Source organism: Pipistrellus hanaki, assembly GCF_964339955.1.
Source record: "Pipistrellus hanaki genome assembly, chromosome: 5".
In the NCBI taxonomy this organism is placed as follows: domain Eukaryota; kingdom Metazoa; phylum Chordata; class Mammalia; order Chiroptera; family Vespertilionidae; genus Pipistrellus; species Pipistrellus hanaki.
In genome coordinates this window covers 14,182,919-14,208,321 of record NC_140507.1, presented here as the reverse complement: position 1 = coordinate 14,208,321, position 25,403 = coordinate 14,182,919, and the positions used below count along the sequence as shown (strand labels likewise).

The 25,403-nt window shown below is 36.7% G+C and overlaps 1 protein-coding gene across 2 annotated transcripts; it reads right to left on the bottom strand.

The window, feature by feature from the left end:
- Positions 1-3,217: 3,217 nt before the first annotated feature.
- Positions 3,218-23,068, bottom strand: SOX30 (SRY-box transcription factor 30; the record flags this gene model as incomplete). 2 transcript variants are annotated; one of them, XM_084884479.1, is made up of 5 exons in its annotated part: positions 3,218-3,599; positions 15,853-16,345; positions 18,484-18,663; positions 20,195-20,434; positions 22,036-23,068. In XM_084884479.1, 5 exons carry the CDS (start codon positions 23,066-23,068, stop codon positions 3,218-3,220), a joined length of 2,328 nt encoding a protein of 775 aa, XP_084740605.1. The 2 variants fall into 2 exon arrangements, with proteins under 2 accessions (XP_084740605.1, XP_084740606.1); XM_084884480.1 differs by lacking the exon at positions 15,853-16,345 and having other exon boundaries at positions 3,424-3,599.
- Between the last annotated feature and the right edge of the window lie 2,335 nt (positions 23,069-25,403).

Here is a 25,403-nt window from a genome sequence, read left to right as displayed (position 1 = left end):
AACTCAACGAGACATAACAGCTCTACCAATACATAGAAACACAGTTTTAATTAATGTTTTAAGGTTATAAGATTACTCAATAATCTTCTAGAAACCTCCAAAAAATGGAGACCATTCAGAAATTAAGCATACACTGACTGAAATAAAGAATAATATACAGGAATTCAACAGTAAAGGATTCTGAAAATCAAATCAAAGATTGAAATATGAGGAAGCAAAAAACACCCAACCAAAAGAGCAAAAAGAAAAAAGAATCCAAAAATATTAAGATAGGTAAGGAGACCCTGGGACAACTTCTAGTGTACCAACATTCACATTATGAGGGTGCCAGAAGAAGAGAGAGAGCAACATATTGAAAACCTATTTGAAGAAATAATAACAGAAACTTCCCCAACCTGGTGAAAGAAATGGACTTACAACTCCAGGAAGCACAGAGAGTCCCAAACAAGGGGAACCCAAAGAGGGCCACACCAAGACATAACATAATTTAAATGCCAAGGGCTAAAGACAAAGAGAAAAATCTTAAAAGCAGCAAGAGAAAAGCAATTAGTTTCCTACAAGGGAATGCCCATATGACTGTCAGCTGATTTCTCAGTAGAAACTATGCAGGCCAGAAAAGAGTAGCAAGAAATAGTCAAAGCAATGAATAGCAAGGACCTACAACAAAGATTACTCTACCTAGCAAACCTATCATTTAGAATTGAAGGTCACATAAAGAGCTTCACAGACAAGAAAAAGCTAAAGGAGTCCATCACCACCAAACCTGTATTATATGAAATATTGTTGAAGTGTATTCTTTAAGAAGAGAAAGAAGAAGAAAAAGATTTAAAAAAATATGAACAACAAAATGATAACAAATACATACCTATCTACAATTAAATCTAAAAATAAAAATAAACAAATAAAAATCTAATGAACAGAATAAACCGGTGAATAAAATGGAATCAGAGGCATGGAAATGGAAGAGACTGATGATTCTCAGAGGGTAGAGGGGTGAGGAGGTGGGAAGAGGTTAAACAGAGATCTTATATGCATATATGCATTACCTATGGAAACAGACAATAGGATGGTGAAGGCCTGGGGTGGGGTGGGAACTAGGTGGAGGGGGGAAATGGGGAGAAAAAAAGAGGGACATCTGTAATAATCTCAACAATAAAGATTTTTTAAAATAATAAAAATTTAAAATTTAAAAAAGAACAAACAAGGCAATGAGACCTATTAGAACGTGATTGTGGCTTTAAGGTTAGAGAATTTCACTTCGATGACTTGGAGAGGCAGATGAATTAGTGCCAATGGGGCAGAGCTTTGTTTATATTGAGGATCTCTAATCAGAGCCAACAGTGGTTTGAGGAACTATAGATGAGCAGATATGTAGTTAGGCTTGCTTATCTGCAATGGGATGCTTTTCAACATAAGATCTGCCCATATTTCCCAGCCCAAATTATACAGTGGATCTGTAAAGAATTGAAACTTCTGACTCTAGCACTGAGGAAGAGGAGGAAGAATAAAGAGTTGCTAAGCCATCACAGCCATTAAAAAAAAAAGCTGGGTTTGGAATTGGTGGCGCAGGACTAGCCTGAAGACAAGTAGTTAGGAAACACTGAACCATGCTCTACATCATTCCTTATACAGGGATGCCCCTAACCAAACTATCTTAATAGGTCTGTGATCAAAAGCCAATTTAGTCACTAAAGTGCTATTAAAATGAGATGGGGTCAAATTGTTAAACACATTTTTCCTTTATGGTGTAGACATCAAGTGTGAAGACAAACATTGTTTTAGTTCTGATGTGAAATTACATTCACTTTCCAGCAAAATATTCAAGTTTACTCTTTAACCACATTGAAATGACACTGCACAGAGTAATTTAAGAATATAAGGTATAAAAATAAAATTTTTATTGGGAAGAGGAAATCTTACATACAATTAGGTATAGAGCTGATGAAATGTATTACAATAATGAACAAATACCACAGATTTTGCAAGGGAGAAGTTAAAAGCTTAGAACAGGTTTCCATACACAATTTCTAAGCAGGTTTAAGTAACAAGATCCCAATTTGCATGTTGTACAGATCATTGAGGGAAAAGCTATTGCTTTATGTTTATTTCTGGTTCATCAATTCACTGTGTCGTGTAGATGATCTCTGGTGATCCTGATCTTCTTCTAAAAAGGTTCTCTCCATCCATAAGTGGGCACTTACCAAGAAGTCACATTGCAAGTAGGATGTTTTTGCTCTTTGTGAATTAAACAAATGCCAACATGCTTCTACATGAATGCCATGGTTTTAAAGACAGCTGCTTGAACCACATCTGGAAGAGCCCTTCCATCTTGAGGAGTGATTAAGACATATGCATATGTGTGTAAAGAGTTTGGAAATGGCATTGGAATATGTGCACAGCATCTTTGTTAATAGAGTTTTAGATCTCATGTGAACTAATAGAATCTGTAATTCTGGAGACTATTAAGTTAAAGTAAGTATCTATATGGTGTGGGAACCATCCTCATTTTGAAGAATATTCATTTTGCTTATTTCTAACCCCCAAACAGAAAACATCCAACAAGAACAATTTCATCTACATTTATTTAATTATAACAAAAGTAGAACAATGAATACCAAATGGAAAAAGATATCCAAAAAAGATGATGCAAATGTTTAGAAACAGAAATGACTAATCAAGCTGAAGGAATTACCCAGATGACATTAAAACACATTTGCAAGTTATAATTGGTGATCAGTATAAATTAAATTTAGTAACTGAGTCCCAATTCACTAATAAAAGTTATCAAAATATTTTCAAAATGTTACATCCATAAATATTATATAAAGACCAAACAAAAAATCATATAAGAAAAATAAATAATGTATTCTGAAATAAAATACAAATCACACTTGTCATGTCATACTCCTTTTTCCCTCACATATAATTGTGAAGATTTGGTATTCTGCACATTCCAAGATAAAATGATGAAAATATATGTTGATGCAAATTTCTTCCATAAAAATAAATTATTTTGTATCTTAAATATTCCTATGATGAATCAGGACTTCAGTTTCACTAATAAAAATGTTATGAAGGCATACATTGCATTTGGTTTGACTCCTCAAAGCATGGCTGAAAACTCTCAACAAAGCATTGTAGGCTTTTTTTTCTCACACCAACTGACCCAGAATATATTTTAAGAAATGTTTATTTTCTGTGCATATTTGTTTTAAAATTATAAATTCCTGAGCACTTTTTCTTCTTTCTCCTCATCACTATCAGTGACATTGACTTGCTGGATGCCAGAGGGAGTTGATGTAGGAGCTGTTAAGACATTCTCCAAGACTCCGATGTCCAGCTGAGGCATGGGATTTAGGAATTCTTCCCCACTGTGGCTGTGACTATTATAGTAAGAGGTCCCATCCATGCTCTCACAACTCCGAGAATCTTCACTGTGTGTGCGTTCCTCTGGGTAGTCTCTGAAAGGATAGTCTCTATTTAAAGCTGAAAACATAGCCTCATGTTTTTGGTACCTGTCTTCATAATAACCAAGGCATTCAGGCATTGAACTTGGAAAATTTCCATAGCCAAAGGGAGGCCGACTATAGGGACACGTGCTGCAGCAGAAAGACAAAAAAGGAGTTAGATCATGCCTTGCCTACATGTTGTCTGGCTTACAGACTAATTGATCAAGTTTAACTGCATCCTCTGGAAGGTTCCCAAGATAACTTTCTGCTACCAGGTCATGTATTCATTTGCTCTTTTACTACTGCTTAGCCCTAACAGAAAACAAATGTCGAAGTAATAATCAGGTGACTCACTAGACTATTATCTATCATCAGCCTTCGGCTTCTTTTTGACAGCCTTGATAAAGAAAAATTACTTATCTGGTCCTTTCTCTCATGTTGCCTGGCACCATGTAAGGTTTTGGAAATACAGGCATGTGCTGTGCTGTTTTAAAAACTGACAGTAAGCAATGTAATAATTGTTCTTATTAATATTTTATAAAATATATCTTTATTGTTGAAAATATTACAGATGTTCCCCCCTCCCCCCATTGATCCTCTCCTCCCTATTCCCACCCTCTCCCCAGGCCTTCTCCACACTATTGTCTGTCCATGGGCTATTTATATATGCATATAACTTCTTTGGTTGATAGAGTCCTGCCCTGCTCCCTTCCCTCTGAAATACATTAGTCTGTTGCAAGTTTCAATGTCTTATGAATATTTGAAACAAAACTCAGTGATTGAGCATCAAACTATGAACCAGAAGGTCACAATTCGATTCCCGGTCAGGGCACATGCCCTGGTTGAGGGCTCAATCCCTGGTGTAGGGCATGCAGGAGGCAGCAGATCAATGACTGTCTCTCATCATTGATGTTTCTGTCTCTTCCTCTCCCTGCTTCTCTGAAATCAATACAAATATATTCTTTTTTAAAAAAATATATATTTTATTGATTTTTTACAGAGAGGAAGGGAGAGAGATAGAGAGCTAGAAACGTCGATGAGAGAGAAACATTGATCAGCTGCCTCTTGCACACCCCCTACCGGGGATGTGCCCGCAACCAACGTACATGCCCCTGACCGGAATCGAACCTGGGACCTTTCAGTCCGCAGACCGACGCTCTACCACTGAGCCAAACTGGTTCCGGCTATATTCTTAAAAAAAGAACAGTTAACACCAGAAAGATTTAGAACTGATATTAAATTGTGGTTTTAAAGATCTTTTCCAAAATATATATATATATATATATATATATATATATATATATATATTTTTTTTTTTTTTTTTTTTTTGGAGGGCAGGAATGCGAAGAATTGGAAAAAACTATTTTGATGATTTTTTTAAAAAGGCAAAAACAATGATAATTTTTAAAAGGCAAGTCTAAAAATTCTACTATTCAAATCCATTTGTCAAAAAAAATACTTTTCTTTTTTTCTTTTTTTTTAAAGTATCTTTTCTCCCTTTCAAAGGCACAGAACAGGAATAGAGAGCAATTGCAGAAAGAGGTATATAGAAAAGTCCAACCAAAACTTCCCTGGGCTCATGGACTCCATCTAGTGACAGATAATATAAACATAATGATCTCAGAAAAACCTATAATAAGGTGGGTGTTTTATTTCATGCTCCCACATTAAAAAAAAAAGAAGTCAACTTTGTTTCCTTCCCTTTAAAAGCCTAACTATGATGAACATACTAGACTCATCTAGAACATACTAGAACATCTCAAACTCTGGGAAAATATGGTTATATTCAGTGGTTTGGTGTCTCACCCTCCAAATCTCCAAGTGCCAGAGACCTTATTAAATATCACAAATATGAGGCCAAGTTTCTAAAATGCTTCAGATTTCCATTCCTACTGCCACATCCTTATTCGGGCATTTTTAATTCAATGCATATGTCGTCCTGAACAATTGTGCTTCCAGCTACTATGACTTAGCTCCTGTACCCATTCTACCTTTAGGTCCCTCCGTCCATGATGCTTCAGGGGGTGCTCAAAGCTATCTCCTCCACCAAGCATCACATCAGCTAGAAACAATTCAACCACTACTTTTTTTTTCTGGACTAAATATAGGCAAGATACTATGTAAGGCTTGATGGAGAATTTGTTTAGGCTAAAATCTAGGTGTGTACTAGGCATGTGCTGAAGTTTAAAATGCAAACATCACATGGCTATATTGGTATGTTTTTAAAAAAGTTAGTGTTATATTCAGAGAATAAAAAATATTAAGATAAAGTCATATAGATGAAAATGATTAACTAGAAGCATCATGGTATAGCGAGAAAAGCATCAAACAGAATTATCAGAATAATAATATTAGTCAGCATCTAATAAGCATTTATTATGTTTTCTAGACAGTGGCTAAGGAGTGTATATATGTATCTTAAATATTCCTTGGAACCACTCTATGATATAGATACTATAATATCTCCACTTTACAGATTAGGGAATGGAGTTTTAAAGAGATTAAGCAACTTTCTCAAAGTCATATAATTAGTAAGCAGTAAAATAGAATCAGGCAACCTGACACCAGAACTTGTTATCCTAACTACCACAGCACACTACCTGGGCACTAGTTCTAGCTGTGCCACTTACACACCTGGTAATCTTAAATCTTAAGTTATCTGGGCCGTAGGGCCTCCTTATATAAAATAGGGATAATATTGCCTCTTTTTCTAATTTAAAAGGTCTGTCATAAGGAACTTGAGAGTAACTCAATGTATATTGAGTACTTTGGAAACCAGAAACACTTTCAATGTATGATTAGCCTTAAAAGAAGTTGCATTTAATAATGTATTGCTAAATATACACATACATTTTCATTTTGCTTTTATTTTCAAAAAGAAATAATGTAAAGATAAAATCTAATGAAAATAGTTAGCTATAGGAGGAGAGAAGAAAGAGGAAAGGAAATAAGAAGGGAAGCCAGACTTCTTAAAATGTACCTTTTATTATGGGGTTTAAAGGGCAAAAAAACTAATGATTTAAAAAAAAAATCTGAAAATTCTGATTTTTAAACCATATAAATATTTTATATAATTTTAAACAAATTTAGTTTTTATTTTTTTTTAAAGTGGCACTGATTTTTAGAGTGTAATTGTTTGTTTGTTTATATTTTATTGATTTTTCACAGAGAGGAAGAGAGAGGGACGGAGAGAAACATCGATCAGAGAATTAGCCATCAGCTGCCTCCTGCACACCCCCCACTGGGGATGTGCCCACAACCAAGGCACATGCCCTTGACCAGAATCGAACCTGGGACCTTTCAGTCCGCAGGACAACACTCTATCCATTGAGCTAAACTGGTTTTGGCAACAAACTTAGTTTTTAAAAAATAATCCTTAAAATTGAAAGCAAGTATACCCAAGTTTATATCAAGTAGTAGGTGTCTTAAATATACAGAGAAAAAATATTTCAAGATAATGTAAATCTGATATAATATTTTCATTGTACCTTCCTGGTAAAATATAACCATGAAGAAAAAGAAACACAAATAAATTTTAAACTGCATTCAGTAATTTTATTATGATATCACTGCTTTGAAACTATTGATATTATTTTGAAATATACTCTCTTCATGTATATATGTATATGTATATCAGAAAAAACATGTTTGGTAGGATAAAGCAAATAAGTAATGATTTTATTATCATTAGTAACCAAGATTTTTTAGAGGAGGAAGATACTATGCACATAAAATCAAAGAACTTCATGTGAAACTCTACAATATTATATTTATTCTGGAAATATCAATATAAACTCAAATTTTCTCACAAAAATACATATTTTTACTGAAAAGACCTAGATACCCTGTTAATTCAGTAGCAATAAGCATGCCTATTGGCCAAATTGCTATTTCTAAATATCACTTTCAGTAAAAGAAACTTGGAACTTTGGTTAAAACGGTTGATTCCAGGTCTGGTATAAATAAGGGACAAGGTAAATCTGGAACATACTGTGTGAGAGAGCAAAAAATTTATCAAATCAAAGATCAAGGACACAGGAACAAAGCCAACTGGACAAAAAATTGGGAAAATTTGAGCATCAAAATATATAAATAAATGACTGCAAAGTATTAAAACATATCAAATGTAGAAAATATTCATATTGATATTCCTAAAACAACACAAGATTCATTGATATGTGGAAAGAATCAAGAGTTGGTCCTGTCCTTCCAAATTTTGAAGTAATCAAATAGTTGATGAGGAAAAGTTTTTCTTCATAAAAGAATTCCAGCTAATGAATGAATATGAAATCAGAAAATCATCATTTTGCAATCTCATGTGTCTAGGGTAACAATCATCTTAGCTACTAAAATAATTACATTGTTATTTCTCAACCTTAAGTGACCATTAGAATTACATAAGGAAACTTTGAAAGAATACTGCTGCCCAGGTTCTTAACCCCCAAAGATTCTGATTTGGTCTGAGACTTTCAAGTGATACTACTGTACAGAAGAGAATATTTGAAACACTGCTTTAGGTGGGGAAATTTATGATTAGGTTGACAATACCTGAACCTACAGATCATTCTAACATCATGAATAAAAACTTTATGTACCTCTTGATGTGATACAATACAAAATACAAAACACCACCTATGAGTATCATTGCAAACAAACAAACAAATAAAAAACCTGAACCCGAATCTAATCCAGTTACAAGATATAACTATCATTTTATAGGAAAAATGGGTGATAGGGAAACATGTTAAACAATACCCAAGGATGTAATAAGCCAAATTCAGGATGTGGGTAATTTCTTATTTCTTCAATAAACACATGGTATTAAAAAAAATGGTAAGTACTATTGTAGCATAGAAGAGGCTTAAGAGCCATAATTACATCCAATGTGTATTCTTTGCTTGGATCTTGCTTTAGACAAACCAATTGTGAAAAGGCAGTTCTGAGACAATGGAGGAAAATTAAACAATAAGGAATTATTAATTTTTAGGTATGAAAATAGGCCATTTTAAAAAATCCTTAACTAGTAATTATACATACTGGTATAGTTACAGGTGAAATTATATGATGTCTATAATTCACTTTAAAATACTTAAGACACTTTCCCCAAAAGGTAGGGGGAAATGAATAAATGAAGGAGCTAAAATGTTGATAATTGTTGAGGTTGGATGTTGGGTACATGAAGATTATTCCATCTGTTTTGCATATAAAAATGTCTATAACAAAATGGTAAATATGGCAAAAATAAAATATTTTTCATGGTTTCTCTGACTTGGAAATATACATGTAAAGTTCCTCTATGTCTTTTCATGGCTTGTCAGTTAATTTCTTTTTAGTGCTAAAGAATTATTCCATTGTTTAGATGCACCACAGTTTATCTACTCACCTTATGAATAAAGCTGCTATAAACACTCATATTCTTGCAAGGGGGGTTGGGGGGAGGAAGGGTTCCCTCAGCCCAGCCTGCACCTTCTCCAATCTGGGACATCCCTCTCACAATCCAGGACTGCTGGCTCCCAACAGTTCGCCTGCCTTCCTTCCTGATTGCCCCTAACTGCTTCTGCCTGCCAGCCTGATTGATGCCTTACTGCTCCCCTGCCAGCCTGTTTGCCCCCAACTACCCTTCCCTGCAGGCCTGGTCGCCCCCAACTTCCCTCCTCTGTTGGCTTGGTCACCCCTAACTGTCCTCCCCTGCAGGCTTGATCATCCCCAACTGCCCTCCTTTGCAAGCCCGGTCCCTCCCAACTGCCCTCCCCTATTGGCCACCCTTTGGCGGTTGTGTCCACATGGGGCAGCCATCTTGTGTGTTGGAGTGATGGTCAATTTGCATATTACTCTTTTATTAGATAGGATGTTTCCAGTTAATTTGGATAAATACTAAGAAGTTGATTGCTGATCACATGGTAAGAGTATTTTTTAGTTTTGTAAAAAACTGCCAAACTGTCTTCCAAAGTGGTTGTACATTCCCACCAGCAATGAATTAAGAGTTTCTTTTGCTCTACATCCTCACCAGCATTCTTGTCATCAGTGTTTTGGATTTTGGTAATTCTGATATTTGTGTGTTTAAATTTGCAATTCCCTAATGATATATGATGATGTGAAGCACCTTTTCATATGCTTAAGTTCCCTTCTGTATATCTTCTTTGATGAGGTGTCCATTCAGGTATTTTATACATTTTAAAAAAGACTGTTCATTTTCTTAAGAGTTCCTTGCATATTTTGGGTAACAGTCCATGATCAGTTATATCTTCCACAGATATTTTCTCCCTGACTATGGCTGTGATACCACATTGTTTGATACTGTAGCTTCGTAGTAAGCTCAGTGCTCCAATTTTATTCTCCTTTTTCAAGATTGTAGGTCACTTAAAATTCCATACGATTTAGAATCCACTTTTCCTTTTCTACAAAAAAGCCATTGGGATTTAAGAGAGATTGTACTGATTCTGTAAGTCACTTTGGGAAATATTGCCATCATAAAAATATTAAGTCTTACAATGCATGAACTCAGACATCTTTTCATTTATTTAAGTGTTCTTTAATTTCTTTCAGCAATGTTTTATATTTTTCAGTCTACAAGTCTTGTACCTACTTGGTTAGATTTATTTCTAAGTATTCTTTTTGATGCTATTATGAATGAAATTATTTTCTTAATATCCTTTTTGGATTTTGTTCATTGTTCATTTCTAGTTTATAGAAATACAAGTGGGCATCCTTATCTTGTTCCCAATCATAGTCCTCCATCATTGAATATAAATTTAAGTGTGGGCTTTTGATAAATGTCCTTTATTATGTTGAGGAAGTTCCCTTATATTACTAGTTTGCTGAATAAGTTTGAAATTAGGAACTGATTTTTGTCATAAAAAGGTGTTAGATTTTATCAAATGTTTTTTTTCTGCATCAATTAAAATTACCAGGTGGTTTTGTTCCTTTGCTCTCTTAATGAAGTCTGTTGTAATAAGTTATTTTCAAATGTTGAACCACATACATTCCTGGGGTAAATCCCACTTGTTCCTGGTTTTCAATCCTTTTACTATGCTGCTAGATTCAAGGTGCTAGTATTTTTTAGTATATATTTTACATCTATATTCATAAGATACATTGGTCTGTAATTTTCTTTCTTGTGAGATCTTTGGCTTTGGTAACAGAGTAATATTGGCCTTAGAAGTGTTCCCTCTTACACTTTCTATAAGAGTTTGATAGCAATTGATATTAATTCCTCTTTAAATGTTTGATAGAATTCACTAGTGAAGCAATCTAGTCCAGGGCTTTTCTCTGTTGGGAGGTTTCTGATTTCTGATTCAATATCTTGATACAAGTCTGATCAGGTTTTCTGTTTCTCCTTAAGTCAGTTTTGGTAATTCATGTATTTGTCCATTTCATCTTTGTTGCCTAACTAGCTGATGTACAATTATTCCTGTATTATTCTATAATTATTTTTATATCTCTAAAGTAAGAAGTAATGTAACCAATTTCATGTCTGATTTTCATAATTTATGTCTTCTTTCTTTTAAAAAAAATTTTATGCATTGATTTGAGAGAGAGAGGAAGGGAGAGAGGGAGAAAGAAAAATGAGGGAGGGAGGGGAGAAGAGAGAGAAAAAATATCAATTTATTGTTTCATTTATTTACTAGTATGCATTCATTGGTTGACCCCTGCATGTGCCCTGACCTGAGATCAAACCCACAACACCTTGGCATATAGGAATGACACTCTAACCAACTGAGCTACTTGGTCAGGGATATATGTTTTCTTTCTTTAAAAAAAAAAAAAAATATATATATATATATATATATATATATATATATATATATATATATATATATTATTGATTTTTTACAGAGAGGAAGAGAGAGGGAGAGTTAGAAACATCGATGAGAGAGAATCACCATTCAGCTGCCTCTTGCACACCCCACACTGGGAATTTGCCCGCAACCAAGGTACATGCCCTTAACTAGAATCGAACCTGGTACCCTTCAGTTCGCAGGCCGACACCCTATCCACTGAGCCAAACCTGTTTTGGCTCTTTCTTTTTTATCTTAGCCTAGCTAAAGATTTTGTCAATTTTATTGATCTTTTCAAAATCAACTTTTATTGATTTTTCCCTATTTCATGGAATTCTCTATTGTTTTTCTATCCTTCCTTTCATTTCTCTCAAATCATTATTATTTCCTTCCTTCTGCTAGCTTTGGGTTTTCTTTTTCTTTTCTTTTTTAATATATTGATTTTTTACTGAGAGAGGGAGAGTTAGAAACATCGATGAGAGAGAAACATCGATCAGCTGCCTCTTGCACACCCCCTACTGGGGATATGCCTGCAACCAAGGTACATGCCCTTGACTAGAATCGAATCTGGGACCCTTCAGTCCACAGGCCAACGCTCTATCCACTGAGCCAAACCGGTCAGGGCTAGCTTTGGGTTTTCTTTGCTCTTCCCTTTTCACTTCCTTAAAGTATAAAGTTAGGTTGTTGATTTAAGATCTTTTTTTTAAAAAAATGTTTTTATTGATTTTAGAGAGAGAGAAAGGGAGACAAAGAGAGAGAGAGAAACATCAATGATGAAAGAGAATCATTGATTGGCTGCCTCCTGCATGCCACCCACTGGGGATTGAGGCCATAACCCAGGCATGTGCCCTGACTGGGAATCCAAGTGTGGCCTCCTGGTTCATAAGTTGAAGCTCAACCACTGAATCACACCTGTTGGGCGAGATCTTTCTTTTTAAATATGTCATTGCAGTTATAAACTTTTCTATCAGCACTGCTTTCACTATAAAATCCCTTACGTTTTCGTATGCTGTATTTTCATTTTCATACTTCTCAAAGAATTTTTAAATTTCCTTCATGATGGCTTATTTGACCACTGGTTGTTTAAGAATGTGTTGTTTAATTTCCATATACTTGTAAATTTTCTAGTTTTCTTTCTGTTATTGATTATTAGTTTTATTCCATCAAAAATGGGAAAGAAACTATGTATGATTTCAATATTTTAAAGTTTTTGAGACTTATCGTGTGATCTAACATATGGTCTATCCTATAGAATATGTCATGTGCACTTGAGAAAATTATATATTTTATTATTAGATGAAGTATTTATATATATATATACTTGGTTCAAAGTATTGTACAGTCTTCTAGTTCATTACTGATTTTCATCCCATTTTTGGATGTATAGTTTTCTATCCATTATTTAAACTTAAGTATTCACAGAAAACATTGAAAAGCTGAAATAAGACAAAGATACAACTCTTGCCACTTTTTTTCAACATAGTATTAGAAGTTATAGCAAGAGCAATTAGGCAAGAAAAAACCATAAAACTGTCTCTATTAGTTTATGACATTATATATAGAAACCTCTAAAGATTCCACACAAAAAACTGTTGGAACTAATCAATTAATTCAATAAATTTGCAGGATAATCAATAAACAAAAACCAGTTGTGTTTCTATACACAAATAACAAAATCTCAAAAAATTTAAGAAAATAATCCCATCTATAAGTGCATCAAAAAGGATAAAATACCTAAGAATAAATTTAACCAAGGAGGTAAAAGACTAAAACACTGAAATCTATGAGATACTAATAACGAGATTAAAGAAAACACAAATAAATGGGATAATATTCCATGTTCATAGACTGGAATAAATAGTAATTAAAATTTCCACACTATCCAAAGCAACCTACAGATTCAATGCAATGACTATCAAACTTCCAATGGCATTTTTTTTTTTTAGACACACAGAGCAAACAATTCTAAAATTTGTATGGAATCAAAAAAGACTCCAAATAGCCAAAGCAATCTTGACAAAGAACAACAAATATGGAGGCATTATACTCCCTAGTTTAAAATTATATTACAAAGCTACATAATCAAAACAGTATGCTATTATCATTAAATTAATACATAGGTCAATGGACATAATCAAAACAGTATGTTATTATCATTAAATAGATACACAGGTCAATGGAATAAAATAGAGAGCCCAGATATAAGCCCACATGTATATGATCAGTTAACTTATGACAAAGAAACCAAGAATATATGGGGGAAATAATGTCTTCAATAAGTGGAAGATTACCACATGCAAAAGAATGAAACTGGACCCCTCTATTATATCACAACACAAAAATCAACTCAAAATGGATTAAAGACTTAAACATCCTATATAATAAAAGCCTAATATGCTAAGTGCCTGGTTGTCTGATCATCCATTCAACCAATCGAAGCATAATATGCTAATGATATGCTAAAGCTGCTCAACCGCTTGCTATGATGTGCACTGACCACCAGGGGACAGATGCTCCAACTGGTAGGTTAGCTTGCTCCTGGGGTCTGGCCAATCAGGACTGAGTCAAATGGGCCAGACATGCCCTGGAGTCCTCCCACGGTCCCTCTCCAGCTGGCCAACTTCCCACATCGCTCTCTCCCCCAACCCCCCATCGTGCACCAGTGAGGTCCCTTGGCCTGGTCTGTGCCCTCTCACAATCAAGGACCCCTTGGGGGATGTCAGAGAGCCGGTTTCGGCCCAATCCTGCAGGCCAGGTGGAGGGACCCCACTGGTACACGAATTCGTGCACCAGGCCTCTAGTAAGAACATAAAATTCTAAGAAGAAAACAGAGGCAGTAAGCTCCTTCACATTGGCCTTGGCAATGATATTTTGAATTTTACACCAAAAGCAAAAATAAGCACATGTCCCTACATCAAACTAAAAAACTTCCATACAGCAAAAGAAATGATAAGTTCAGGTAGGTATTACATTGTTAACATTTAAGTTTCATATTTCTAGATAGTTACAGCAGAAGGTATTCCATGTTAGCTAAGTCTAACATATTTGTTTGGAGCCTTTAAGTTACCTCCTCCATAAGATTTATGCAAAACATTGTATATATCTGTAGATGTGCATTATTATGGGAAATGGCCCACAACTTCAATCAAATTCTTAAATAGACTTATAACCCAAACAAAGGTAGAGGATAATTGCTTTTAATCTTGATATGTTGTTTTGAAATTTACAGTAAAGATTCTATATATTCTCATAAACCTGGGAATTCTTTGGACTTACCTTCTCATACATTTATATGTATGTATGTATGTATGTATGTGAATATGATATATATGCATAAATATATATGATAATATTTTCTATATATTTTAAACTAACAAGTTCCCATTTGTCTTTTATATCCTTTTTATATACATAATTTCAATAAACTTTTAAACTTATTTACTCAATGGCGAACAAGAAAATATCTTAGATGTCTTTTTTTTTTATATAAAACTATAAATACTATAAGGAGGAGAAAGAAGTGGTGAAAGGGTGAGGGGATAAAAAAAGAACTAAATTTTTTTTTATTAATTGAGAAATTAATGTAGTACAGGAAGAGATTGTTTCAATAAGCACAGCATAAAGATGGTTAAGATTTGTTAATATTTGAAGGGAGAAAAATGTTAGCTCTCAGAGCTAGGGATCAGAACTTCTAAGTCCTTGTGTTTTATAAAATAACTCCTTGATTATATTGGCTAACCTCTTAGATTTTTACTTTAGATATACAGGACAGAATGGACTTCTGGAAAATATTTATATGTGATATATATTTATATAATTGATATGTATAGCAAATGTCATTTCAATTATGGTATTGAAATGATTGAATAATTCCACACATGAATAGATTAGAGGAGAATATTCTTTATAGAAGATTTTGTTATCAGTTGGGAGCAGAGACAATAAGAAAATTGAGGGGGACTCAATTAAATTTGTTATTTAGGCAGGCTGGATTTTACTGAAATATGCTATCTAAACAAATATTAGTAAGATTATCTATTTCCTTGGGGAAATTATCATCAGATACATACATACATGTAGAAGTTAGAAAAGCAAACAATGTTATAATTTACAAGGCTGGTCTTCTCTTTTGGAAAACTATATGCAGTTTAATGTTTATAGCTGACCTACTGCTTTGACATTCTTAAACGAAATACACCAGACCTACCACCTTAGAATCTGCATTTTAACAAGATCACATATTACTCATATACATATAATATTTGAGAAACCCAGGTCTATACAGTAAGGGGGATGACTAAATAATCTTAAGGTCCATTATAACTATTTTCTCATGGAAAATCAGATCTGGCAACACTTGCACCCATATTTCATGTGGCAATAGTTGGCTAGAGCTGAAGCAATTGCCGCATTAGATGGGGCATATACTCTCTTTGGCTCCCCCAGTCCTTATTTAGCCCCCTTCATGTATTTATGTTAACTGCTTGGCCCCTATTCAGCCTCTAATCTAAATTAGATTCCAAGCAGAATTGAGGAAGTCCCTTTTTCAGTAAAAAAGAGATGCCTTCAGAAGTGAAAATTCATTAGATGTATTTGTAGGTGAAAAGAAATAAAAGGTCATTTACCTTGATGGGAAGTAATGAGGTCCAGGCAGGAAGTAGGGATGATGAAAAGAGAATCGAGGTGGTGTCCCAAATAGTGTGGCTGGATGGCCAAGAGCAGGGGTCTGGTAGACATGTGAGTGTGGAAGAGGAGGAGCCTGAGGGATTGGAGCACCTCTGGGACAAGTGGAAACGCTTGGATACTCCTTGGGAGGTTGGATGGGCGAGGTTGCAAATCTGGCATGGGCAGTACTTGCACTAGTTGGAATCCTATTGGTGCTCTCCGGAGAGACAGGTGTAGGTCTCTTTACAGAGTGACTGGCTCCAGAATGCAGCTGATGAGTGTCCGTTTGGGAGGGCCCAGCAAAGCGCTGGGGTGAGAGTGCTGGCCGGAGGGGCAGATTTGGAGCCTGGACGGCCACCTGGGCAGTACTGGAGACGGCAGGCTGGAAAAGTGTGATGGGGCTTAGACGCTGGACTGCAGGTGTGGGCAACTGGATGGCAGGTGGGGCTTCACCTGCAGAAGTAAAAAGAGCACAGGTCAAGCATTAATATCAGTCCCCTCTATTTAATTCCTTTATAGCATTTTGAAAAAACTGAAGGCATCCTTGTTTACTTATTTTATGTTGTTTGGTTTCTTTTTCTCACCTAGATTCTAAGTGCCATGAGAAGAGAGACCTTTTGTTTTGTTCACTGCTGTTATCTCCAGGGCTCTAAATTCTACTTGATATTGAATAGATGCTCAACTATTTTTTAATGAATAAAATTGAGTGGTGAAATACAAGACAAAAACCTGGAATGTTGGTATGTATATATAAATGTTTCTAAAATAAGTAATGTGAAACCACTAACAGAGGTTACTTTTAAGGAGCAGATATCTGGGAGGAGAGACAGGGCAGTGAAGCAGAAGAAAAAGCCAGATTTTCATATTATATTTGTCAATACTATTTGAATTTTCTATTATCTAAATATATTAATTTATTTTTTAATATTAATAGAGTTTTCAGTGTAGTGGCATGCATAATTTGTATTTTATTTTGTATACTTCTGTATATTAAACTAAATTATAAATAGCATTTAATTTTTTAATTGAAAAAGCTAAAGAAGCAATTAGTAAAATTTTTTCACTTTATTGCATTCAATGTGAATACGGTGGGAAATTCCCAAGTGAGAACAGGATTTGCCATGGGTTAATTTGTGGTAGATATGAAAGAAATCTTATTGCAGCAGGGCATGACAGATATGGCAGAATTTTTAAATGCAGGTAAAACAACTGTTTTTGATCTTCCCTGGTAATTGTCTTTCCTCAGAATTGCATAAAATACAGTCTGCCCTTGGTATCCAATGAAGATTGGTTTCAGGACCCCCTTGAATACCAAAATCTGAGGATGCTCAATTGACCCTTTGTATCCATTGATCGAAAATAATATGTACTGTTGGTTGAATCGTGGATGTAAAGCCGGCTGATACAGAGAGCCTATGGATTTATTGGGGAAAATATCTACGCATAAGTGGATACATGCAATTCAAACCCGAGTTGTTTAAAGATCAACTGTATATTGTATAAAACTGTCAGCTGCTTCAAATAAGAACATTGATATATTTGTCTCTGTGCAAACATACAGCATTTAATGGTGAGTAAAAACAGATGGGAGGGAAAGGTTTTAGAAAAAGGAATTAAGAGAAGAAACAGATTGTGAAAATAGAAACCATAAATAATATAACAGACAAAACAAAGTAAGTTAACAAAAGCATAATTAAGCCTACGTAAAAATACAGGCTTAAAGAGAGCCTGCCAAGAGGGGAGGGTAAAAGTGCCTGACTGGGCTGGGAAAGAACAAGGATATAAAATCAGCGCTTTCTGCATCTTTCTTTTCAGCCTAGACATCCTGAATGTGACTTCGTTGCTATCAATTGCTAAACTGTTATAGAAAAAAGGTGAAAATGCATAAAATTCTAATAAGTCAAATTTCAAGATACCTAAATCACTCAGCACATAGAGGTGGCTTTATTACCAGAGGATCTGAGCAGGTAGCTTTTAGATAGTGGGTGTATAAAGCTCTGCCTAATATGTGGTTAAAATATATTCTGGAAGAACAAACCAATGATGGATAGCTTTAATTAATTTGTGGTTCTTAAGTGCAACAGACAAAAAGAACTCATAAAAGAGGAGAAATATAGGGAAAGACAATATAACGAGCCAAATATTTGGTAGAAAATAGATTACTTCCATTGCTTTTCTAGGGCAGCAAGAGAACAGTCTTAATGATCAGTCATCATTACTAAATTCCAGGACAGGGTGCCTCATACCCCATTAGTAAGGCATTCTTTCATGCTGATAGTAAAAAGCCACTCCTATTTCCTACTGAGTGACCTCAGACATTTCCCGCATTCCCTGCCTATTCTATGGGCTCATCCTGATTTGCTTAAAAGGTTTGAATCTTTACACTTGGTATCTTTGCCACTTTGGCAAACCAAGTTCTTTGACGTCTACTGAAAATTTTCCTCCTCTTATTTAATGTTTTCACTTTCTCCACTCCCCCTCCCAATATTGTTTTTCTAAATTCTTAAGCTAACCGAAGCAAAATTTCAACTTGAGGTAAAATTTTCACACAGCTATTTAAAGATTCATAATCTACAATAAAACCAACTCACCAACTGGATGAATGATGGTGTTTTGTAGGCTGGGAATTACCACAGAGTAGGTAGGGGAGCGGTAAGGATAAATTGTTGTAGGATTCGGAGAGGTGATATTCTGTGTGGTACCAGAAAATACATTGGAAACACTTAGAGGGAAGCGTTTTCGCTTCCCTGGCCGAGGCTGATAAACCCAACCTACAGAAGAAAAGAAACTTTTTTAAATTTAAACACATGCACCCTATAAAGCCTATAGATAGTTCTTTACACATAGGCTGGAGCAAAAATAGGTCTACAGTTTTAAGTATGCAAAAGTTTATTCTTGTATTAGTATTTATTAATTATTGTGTTATTTTCCATACTAACAACTGAAAACCTGGACACTGATTTCTGCATTGTTAGCTAAGTTTTTAAAAAATAAGTTATTGTCTAAAGTATCTTTTCCAGCTCTATAACACTATTTTATGCATTTTAGCATATATATCCAAAAAACTTCTAAGTAGTGGACAACATTGTGATAATTCAAATAAATTAAAGTCAAATGTCTTACATCCAAACACATGGAATCTTAGTAATTAAAAGAATTAAGTCTGAAACCCAAAGCTTTTCTGCTACCTATAAAACAATACCCCAGTAAGACAGTATCTGTCTCTAAGATACAATTGCCTATATCTTACACTGAAATGGTCATAATGAGCAATCACTATTTTTATGCCTACTTTAGGAAGATTCACTCACCTAGACTTGGCAGTTTCCAAGTCCACAAATAACTAAATTTCCTCCCAAAGTCAGAAGAGTGGCATTATGGCAGTTATAGCTACAGTATAACCAGGAGAATTGCTCGTTCCCTATAATTGCTGCCTCTGACTTCCCACCCCCAGAACCTCTTTGCTCATACTTTAGAAAAAAATCATTCTTTTTCTACCATGCGCAGTTACGCTGGCTGCTATCCCAACCTTAATATTAAAAAAAAATTTTTTTTAAATTGATTTCAGAGAGGAAGGGAGAGGGAGAGAGAGAAACATCAATGTTGACAATCATTGATTGGCTGTCTCCTGCATGTCCCACACTGGGGACTGAGCCCACAACCCAGGCATGTGCCCCGACTAGGAATTGAACTGTGACCTTCCTGGTTCATAAGTCAATATTCAACCACTGAGCCATGCTGGCAGGGCCCAAGCTTAATATTAATGTCCCCACTGCTGGGGAAGAAATCAAAATTCATTTCAAATTAAATCATGATGAGGATAAATCTATCAATCAAAAGGCAGAACTATGTCCTGATAATCATATAATATTAAAATAGAGCATGGTGCAAATCCCAGCATTCTCATTGCCTATAAGTGTGCATGCTTTTTTTTTTTTTTCTATTGTTATAATTTTAAAACTTTGTTTTCTAGTATGTTTACAAAACTATAGCCTAGAATCCTGGAGCTTTTATCTTTATAAGTTTATATCTATATATTTAATCAAAAACACAATAAAACTGTATGTCCCTGGCTTGCATTCGTTAACAAATAAGACTAGATAGCCCTCTAATTGGTTCTGTTTAAAGAAACTTATGCCCAGTATCAATTCAATCATTAGTATAATATTAGCCATTGTTCGTTATTGTACTTATCAGATTAGACAAATGATTACACATTTTGTCTTTCAATCTCAGCCTAGACAAATCTTTACCTAAATAAATTGATTTAAAAGAAATTAGCAGCTTTATTCATTTAATTACCAGGAAATTCCTCTCTGTGCTTTTCTTTAATCTTTTGTGCTTCATCATAATAAGGTTTCTTTTGTTCTTCACTAAGTTTGTTCCACTCTAACCCAAGCTGGACACTGATTTCTGCATTGTTAGCTGCTGGGTTAGCTTTGGCTAGTGCTGGCCGGTGGATCCTTGCCCAAACCATAAATGCATTCATGGGTCGCTTCACATGGCCATTTCTGTCCTTACTGAAGGGAGTATCTGGTATTCCTACATGACAAAAATCAAGAGACTAAATTAATGTGTTTCTCACACACACACACACACACACACAATTTTAAAGTGAAATGCACCTCCATTTTTATTTTTTAACTATCTAAATATACACTTGAATATAGCCAAAGAACTGCCAGGGTTCCAGAACTCCTCATTACCCTTGAACTCAGCATTCTAAACTGTAGTTTAGAATGACTCTTTTTCTCAAAATAATAATAAGATATTGTGGAATAATGTTGAAGACAATAGATTGCTGGATTATTACTTCTTTGAGCTTTATCAATACCTCTAACAATTATTACCATTTACTTCCCATTAAAAACTATTCTAATAATGGGGGACACGAACTATGACTTAATTTATGACTATAATCCTAGCACTAGGTAAGTGTTCCCAAAATGTTTCAAGGAACTCATTTTCATGCCGTTGTAGTGTCCATTCAAGCAAAATATTTATAATATTATAATATTATATTAGTTATATTTCATTATGAAGGTGAAACTCCTACCAATATGTGTCAATAACACTAGTCCCATGTCCTGGGAGGAAAATAAGAAAAGTGACTTTTTAAGAATCACAGATCCAGTTGATATTACAATAAAGTAAGTTGACTAAATTCATATCTCTTACATAATTCACCAAAAACAACTGTCTATAAACTTCTTATATTGTTTCTCTTTAGGGTTACTTGATATATAAACAATTTTTTAATGCACAAAGGGTGAAATAAGTATAACAAAGAAAGCTTTCCCTTTCCTTTAAAAAAACAAAAATATTTAAAAACTACTCAAGTTAAAAATTAGAGGGTTGAGTGAAGAGAAAGGATCAGTAAAGTAACAAAAACAATAAACATGAAAGTTAATGAAAACATGAAGATTAATATAACTTATGACATTCATTGACATAGTGTTTTGTCTGATACCTTAAAATAAGAAATGTTCTAACTATATATTTGGAAATAATGGATAGAATAAAATATCTATTTGTAGTTGTTACCACTGTATTAGTCACTTCTTTGAAAACATTTAGCTTATTCTACAGTATTTTCATTTTCCAAATTTCTCTAAATCCTTCTTTAATAATTCTAAAATGCTACATTTAATCATGTACTGTTTTCCTCCAGAACAATGTCGACTGTTCCTTTTTAAAGAAGAAAAATCACCTCTAAATTATTTTCTTTTAATAACTATTTTTTTCATTAAATACATTTTTCCCCTTTGGCTTCTTGATACATATAAAATATTTATCTATAATATTTTAAAATATCTGTAACATATATATCGAGGGCTTTGTATTATCTAGCAAAAATATTTCTATTAATATTTTTGTGTGTAAACACTTGTTACATCTAAATCTCAACTTCGTTGGGCCTTAGATTTTTTTAAAAAAATGTTTGGTAATCTTGAACGTGTTAAGTGTATTTCACTGGTATATGTACAAGTCAATCAGAAGTGATACCTGTGCAGACTTTGCCCTGAACAGAATCAGTTCCATGATTTTATGTTTCTAGTTTAGGCTTCTGAACTGCTTGACATGTCAGCTAATGGGGCAACATAGACGAAATCTGAAAACCAGATTCCCCTGCCGTCTAATACCTGCGTCTGAGGGAAGCACGGTGAGCGGGACATCTTTGGTTTCAATTTTTACAGAAGGCTCCAGCAAGGATTGCATTTTAATAGGCACCGGTGTCAAGGGCACCTTGGTCAAGCGTATCAGCTCTGAAGGTGGAGGCCCCTGAAACTGGATCTGGGCCCCGGGGGAGACCGTGTGGAGAGTCAGAGGGATCCTGAGGTCCTGCTGGTGCGGCCCGAAGGCGCTGGACGGCTGCGCCAGGAGGACCTCCTTGCTGCCATGGACCAGCCCATTGGACGCGGGCTCCCGGTCGAGCCTGCAGTCCTCCTGGAGTCTCTCGGGCTCCTCCGTTTTGATGATTCTCTCTCGGATGGCCGTCATCAGGCTTTTGCCTTCCCCGCCTTTCTCCGCGGCCCTCATGTCCTCCTCTGCCTCCAACTTGCTCTTCTTCGGGTCCCCTCGGCGATTGTCCAGGGCCGACCCAGGGCCTTCGGCAGCCTTGGCCGTCCTGGAGGCCCTCGGGCTCGCCTCGACGGCCCTCCGAGGCCCCACGGAGGGATCCAAGCCGGGCCCCAGCTCCTGCTTCTCCGCCTTGACCTGTAGCACCTGGGGCGGCACCGGGTGCAAGTCGGACTTGCAGGGCGCGCCCTCGGAGGTGGGCGGCGGCGGCGACAGCGGGGGCGGCGGGGGCAGCAGCGGCACCTCCGGCCTCAACTGCAGCAGCCGCGCCTGCGCGGGCGAGGCGGCGGCGGCGTCTTCGTCCCTGGCCGGGGACGGCGGCGGCCCTGGCGGCGGCGGCGGCAGCAGCAGCACCTGCTCCGGCTTCACCTGCAGCAGCCGCCGCACGGACGGCTGGACGCCCGACGCCGCCGGTCCTTCCCCGCACGGCGAGGCCACGGTCGCGATGGCGGCCGCGCACGGGGCTGGGGGCGACTGAGGGCGAAAGGGGGTGCCCTCGACTGGCAGCTGGGGCGGAGCGGGGCGCAGTGGACGCGGCGGGGTCGCCCGCGGCAGTTGGCGTGGCTGAGGCGACGGCTCGGGCCTGGCTCTCTCCATGGACGTAGGGGAACGCCCCGGCCTGGTCCCAGACGGATTGTGATCTCAGCCGTTTGTTGGCGACCCTGCCCCTCGGGGGCCCCCCCGCGCTCCCCGCCCTCTTTCGGTTAAGACCCTTCCAAAGCCTTTGCTACCCAGAACCCTACGCGGTTCAAAAAAAAAAAAGCAGGCTCTCTGTGCGCGGCCTCGCCCAATCACAGGCGTCCCGGCGCCGGGCGCCGCCAATCAGAAGCACGCTCTCTGGGCTTCTCCCGCCCTCCACTCTCGCCTTGTGCCGAGTCCTCGAATCACCGGCGCCGGCGGGCACGGCCGCACGTGCTGCCCATTTTCCCCTGTTTCCTCGGACTCTCGAGTTCTCTGATGGCCGTTGTTGTTCTTAGTTACCCCTCCCCCGCCCGGAGCGCGGACAATGGTGTTGCCCAGGAGACTGGGGGTTCTGGGCCACGGACCGCCCCGGGGGATGAAACCAAGTGAGTCCCTTACAGGGGCCTGGAGAACCCAGCCCTGCGCGCGCTTGGTTTGTGCGACCAGGACACACCATTGATGCTCAGGATCACGGGGGCCTTTGATTCTCTGCCAAGGAGAAAAGTGGGGGATAAAGGGGAAGGCCTCGAGTTTGCAACTTCACAATAACCCCATTCGTTGATTTCCTTACTGGGAAGAGTGTTGAGCTTGGTGCGATTGTGCGAGATACACTTGATTTGAATCACCAGTCCTGTAGGCCTGACCTGCTAATATTCAGATGTTAGCTAACCTTTGATTTCCTATCTAAGTGAACTAATTTAATGTCTTTATTCGATAAAGGTCTATTCAGATTTTATGTTTCTCTTCGAGCCAGTTTTATCATTTATGTCTATGAATTTTCCCATTTCATTAACGTTGTCAAATGGTTGGCATGAGGTTGTTCATCACATTTCTTTATATTCCTTTGAATTTTAGTAGACTTTAAATGTTTTCCTCTTTCATTCCTAGTTTTCCCAATTTGTATCTTTTCTCTCTCTTTTTTTTTCTTGGTCATTTTACTAAAATTTCATCAACGGTATAGATCTTTTCAAAAAACCAACATTAGTTTCCCTGAGTTACATCTCAACTTCACCTACTTCTTTCGGGTTCCTTGCCTTTGCTGCGTTCCCAGGCTCTCCCTTTCTTCTGGATAATGCTGTAGCCCTGTAAATAGTCTCCATGCTTTTCACTCTTATCTCCTCTACTCCAGCTCCCAGGGATCTTACAAAAAGACAAACCTAGCTTTGTCATAACCCCCTCTCCTAAAATTTTCCATGGCTCCCCATTGGCCACCTGGTAAAGGTGTAATGTATTTGGCAAAGCCTATAAAGCCCCCAATAGTGTGGACTACAGTGCTACTACTAGTCACCGTTGTGGCTCTGACCCTTTGGGCTTCTCGTCATTCTCTCTCCTACCTTGAAGGCCTTCGGATATGCCTCCAAGACTAGTTCTCCTTCAGCTCATCTTTCGTTTTGAGCTCAACTGGCACATTCTCAGAGAAGTATTCTCTTGCCTCTGAAAATCAGGTCAAATATCCCTTTATGTAGTCATACCTTTAACACCTCTTTTAAAACTCTTACCAAAAATCACAAGTAAAAAAAAGGGGGGGGGGGAAATCTTGTATTAACATTTGCTACATTTCTAAATGATGTCCTAACTAAAAGCTATACATTTATCTTGAAGTAGATTATATTTTTAACCAAGACAAGTTATCTCTGGAAGAAGACCTGTCCCAATTCTATTTCGAATTCTTGTTAAATGTGGCAAACAGGAGTTCTCACATCTAGCAGGTACACAAAGGCAATGGTTTCAAACTTTTCTATCTTAAGAAACTTTATACCCACAAAAATGATTGAAGAGTACAAAGAGCTTGTATGTATGTGGCTTTATATTTATTTGCCATATAAGTAAGAACTGAGGACTTTAAAAAATATTTAGTTGTCAAGTAGTTTAAGATATCAATATAAACCCATTACATATTCACATAACATATTTTCATAGTAAAACTATATTTCCCCCAAAGTATCATTGTGAATTTAATGTTTGTCCTAATTAAAAAACAAACAAACAAAACACAGTTGGATTCTCATGTCTGCTTCTGCTTCCAACCTATCGTGATGCGCGGGTCATAAAGGTTCTAGAAAGCTTCATTGTATATCCATGAGAGATTATAGTAAAAAGACAAATACTAATTCCCAGTGAACAGCTCTACACTTCTTTTGTTAAATGTATTACTGAATATTTTTTTATGCTGTTGTGAATGTAATTGTTTTCTTCATCTCTAGTTGGTTGTATATTGATTTCATATTCATAGTTTTGTGCCTTATTGCAC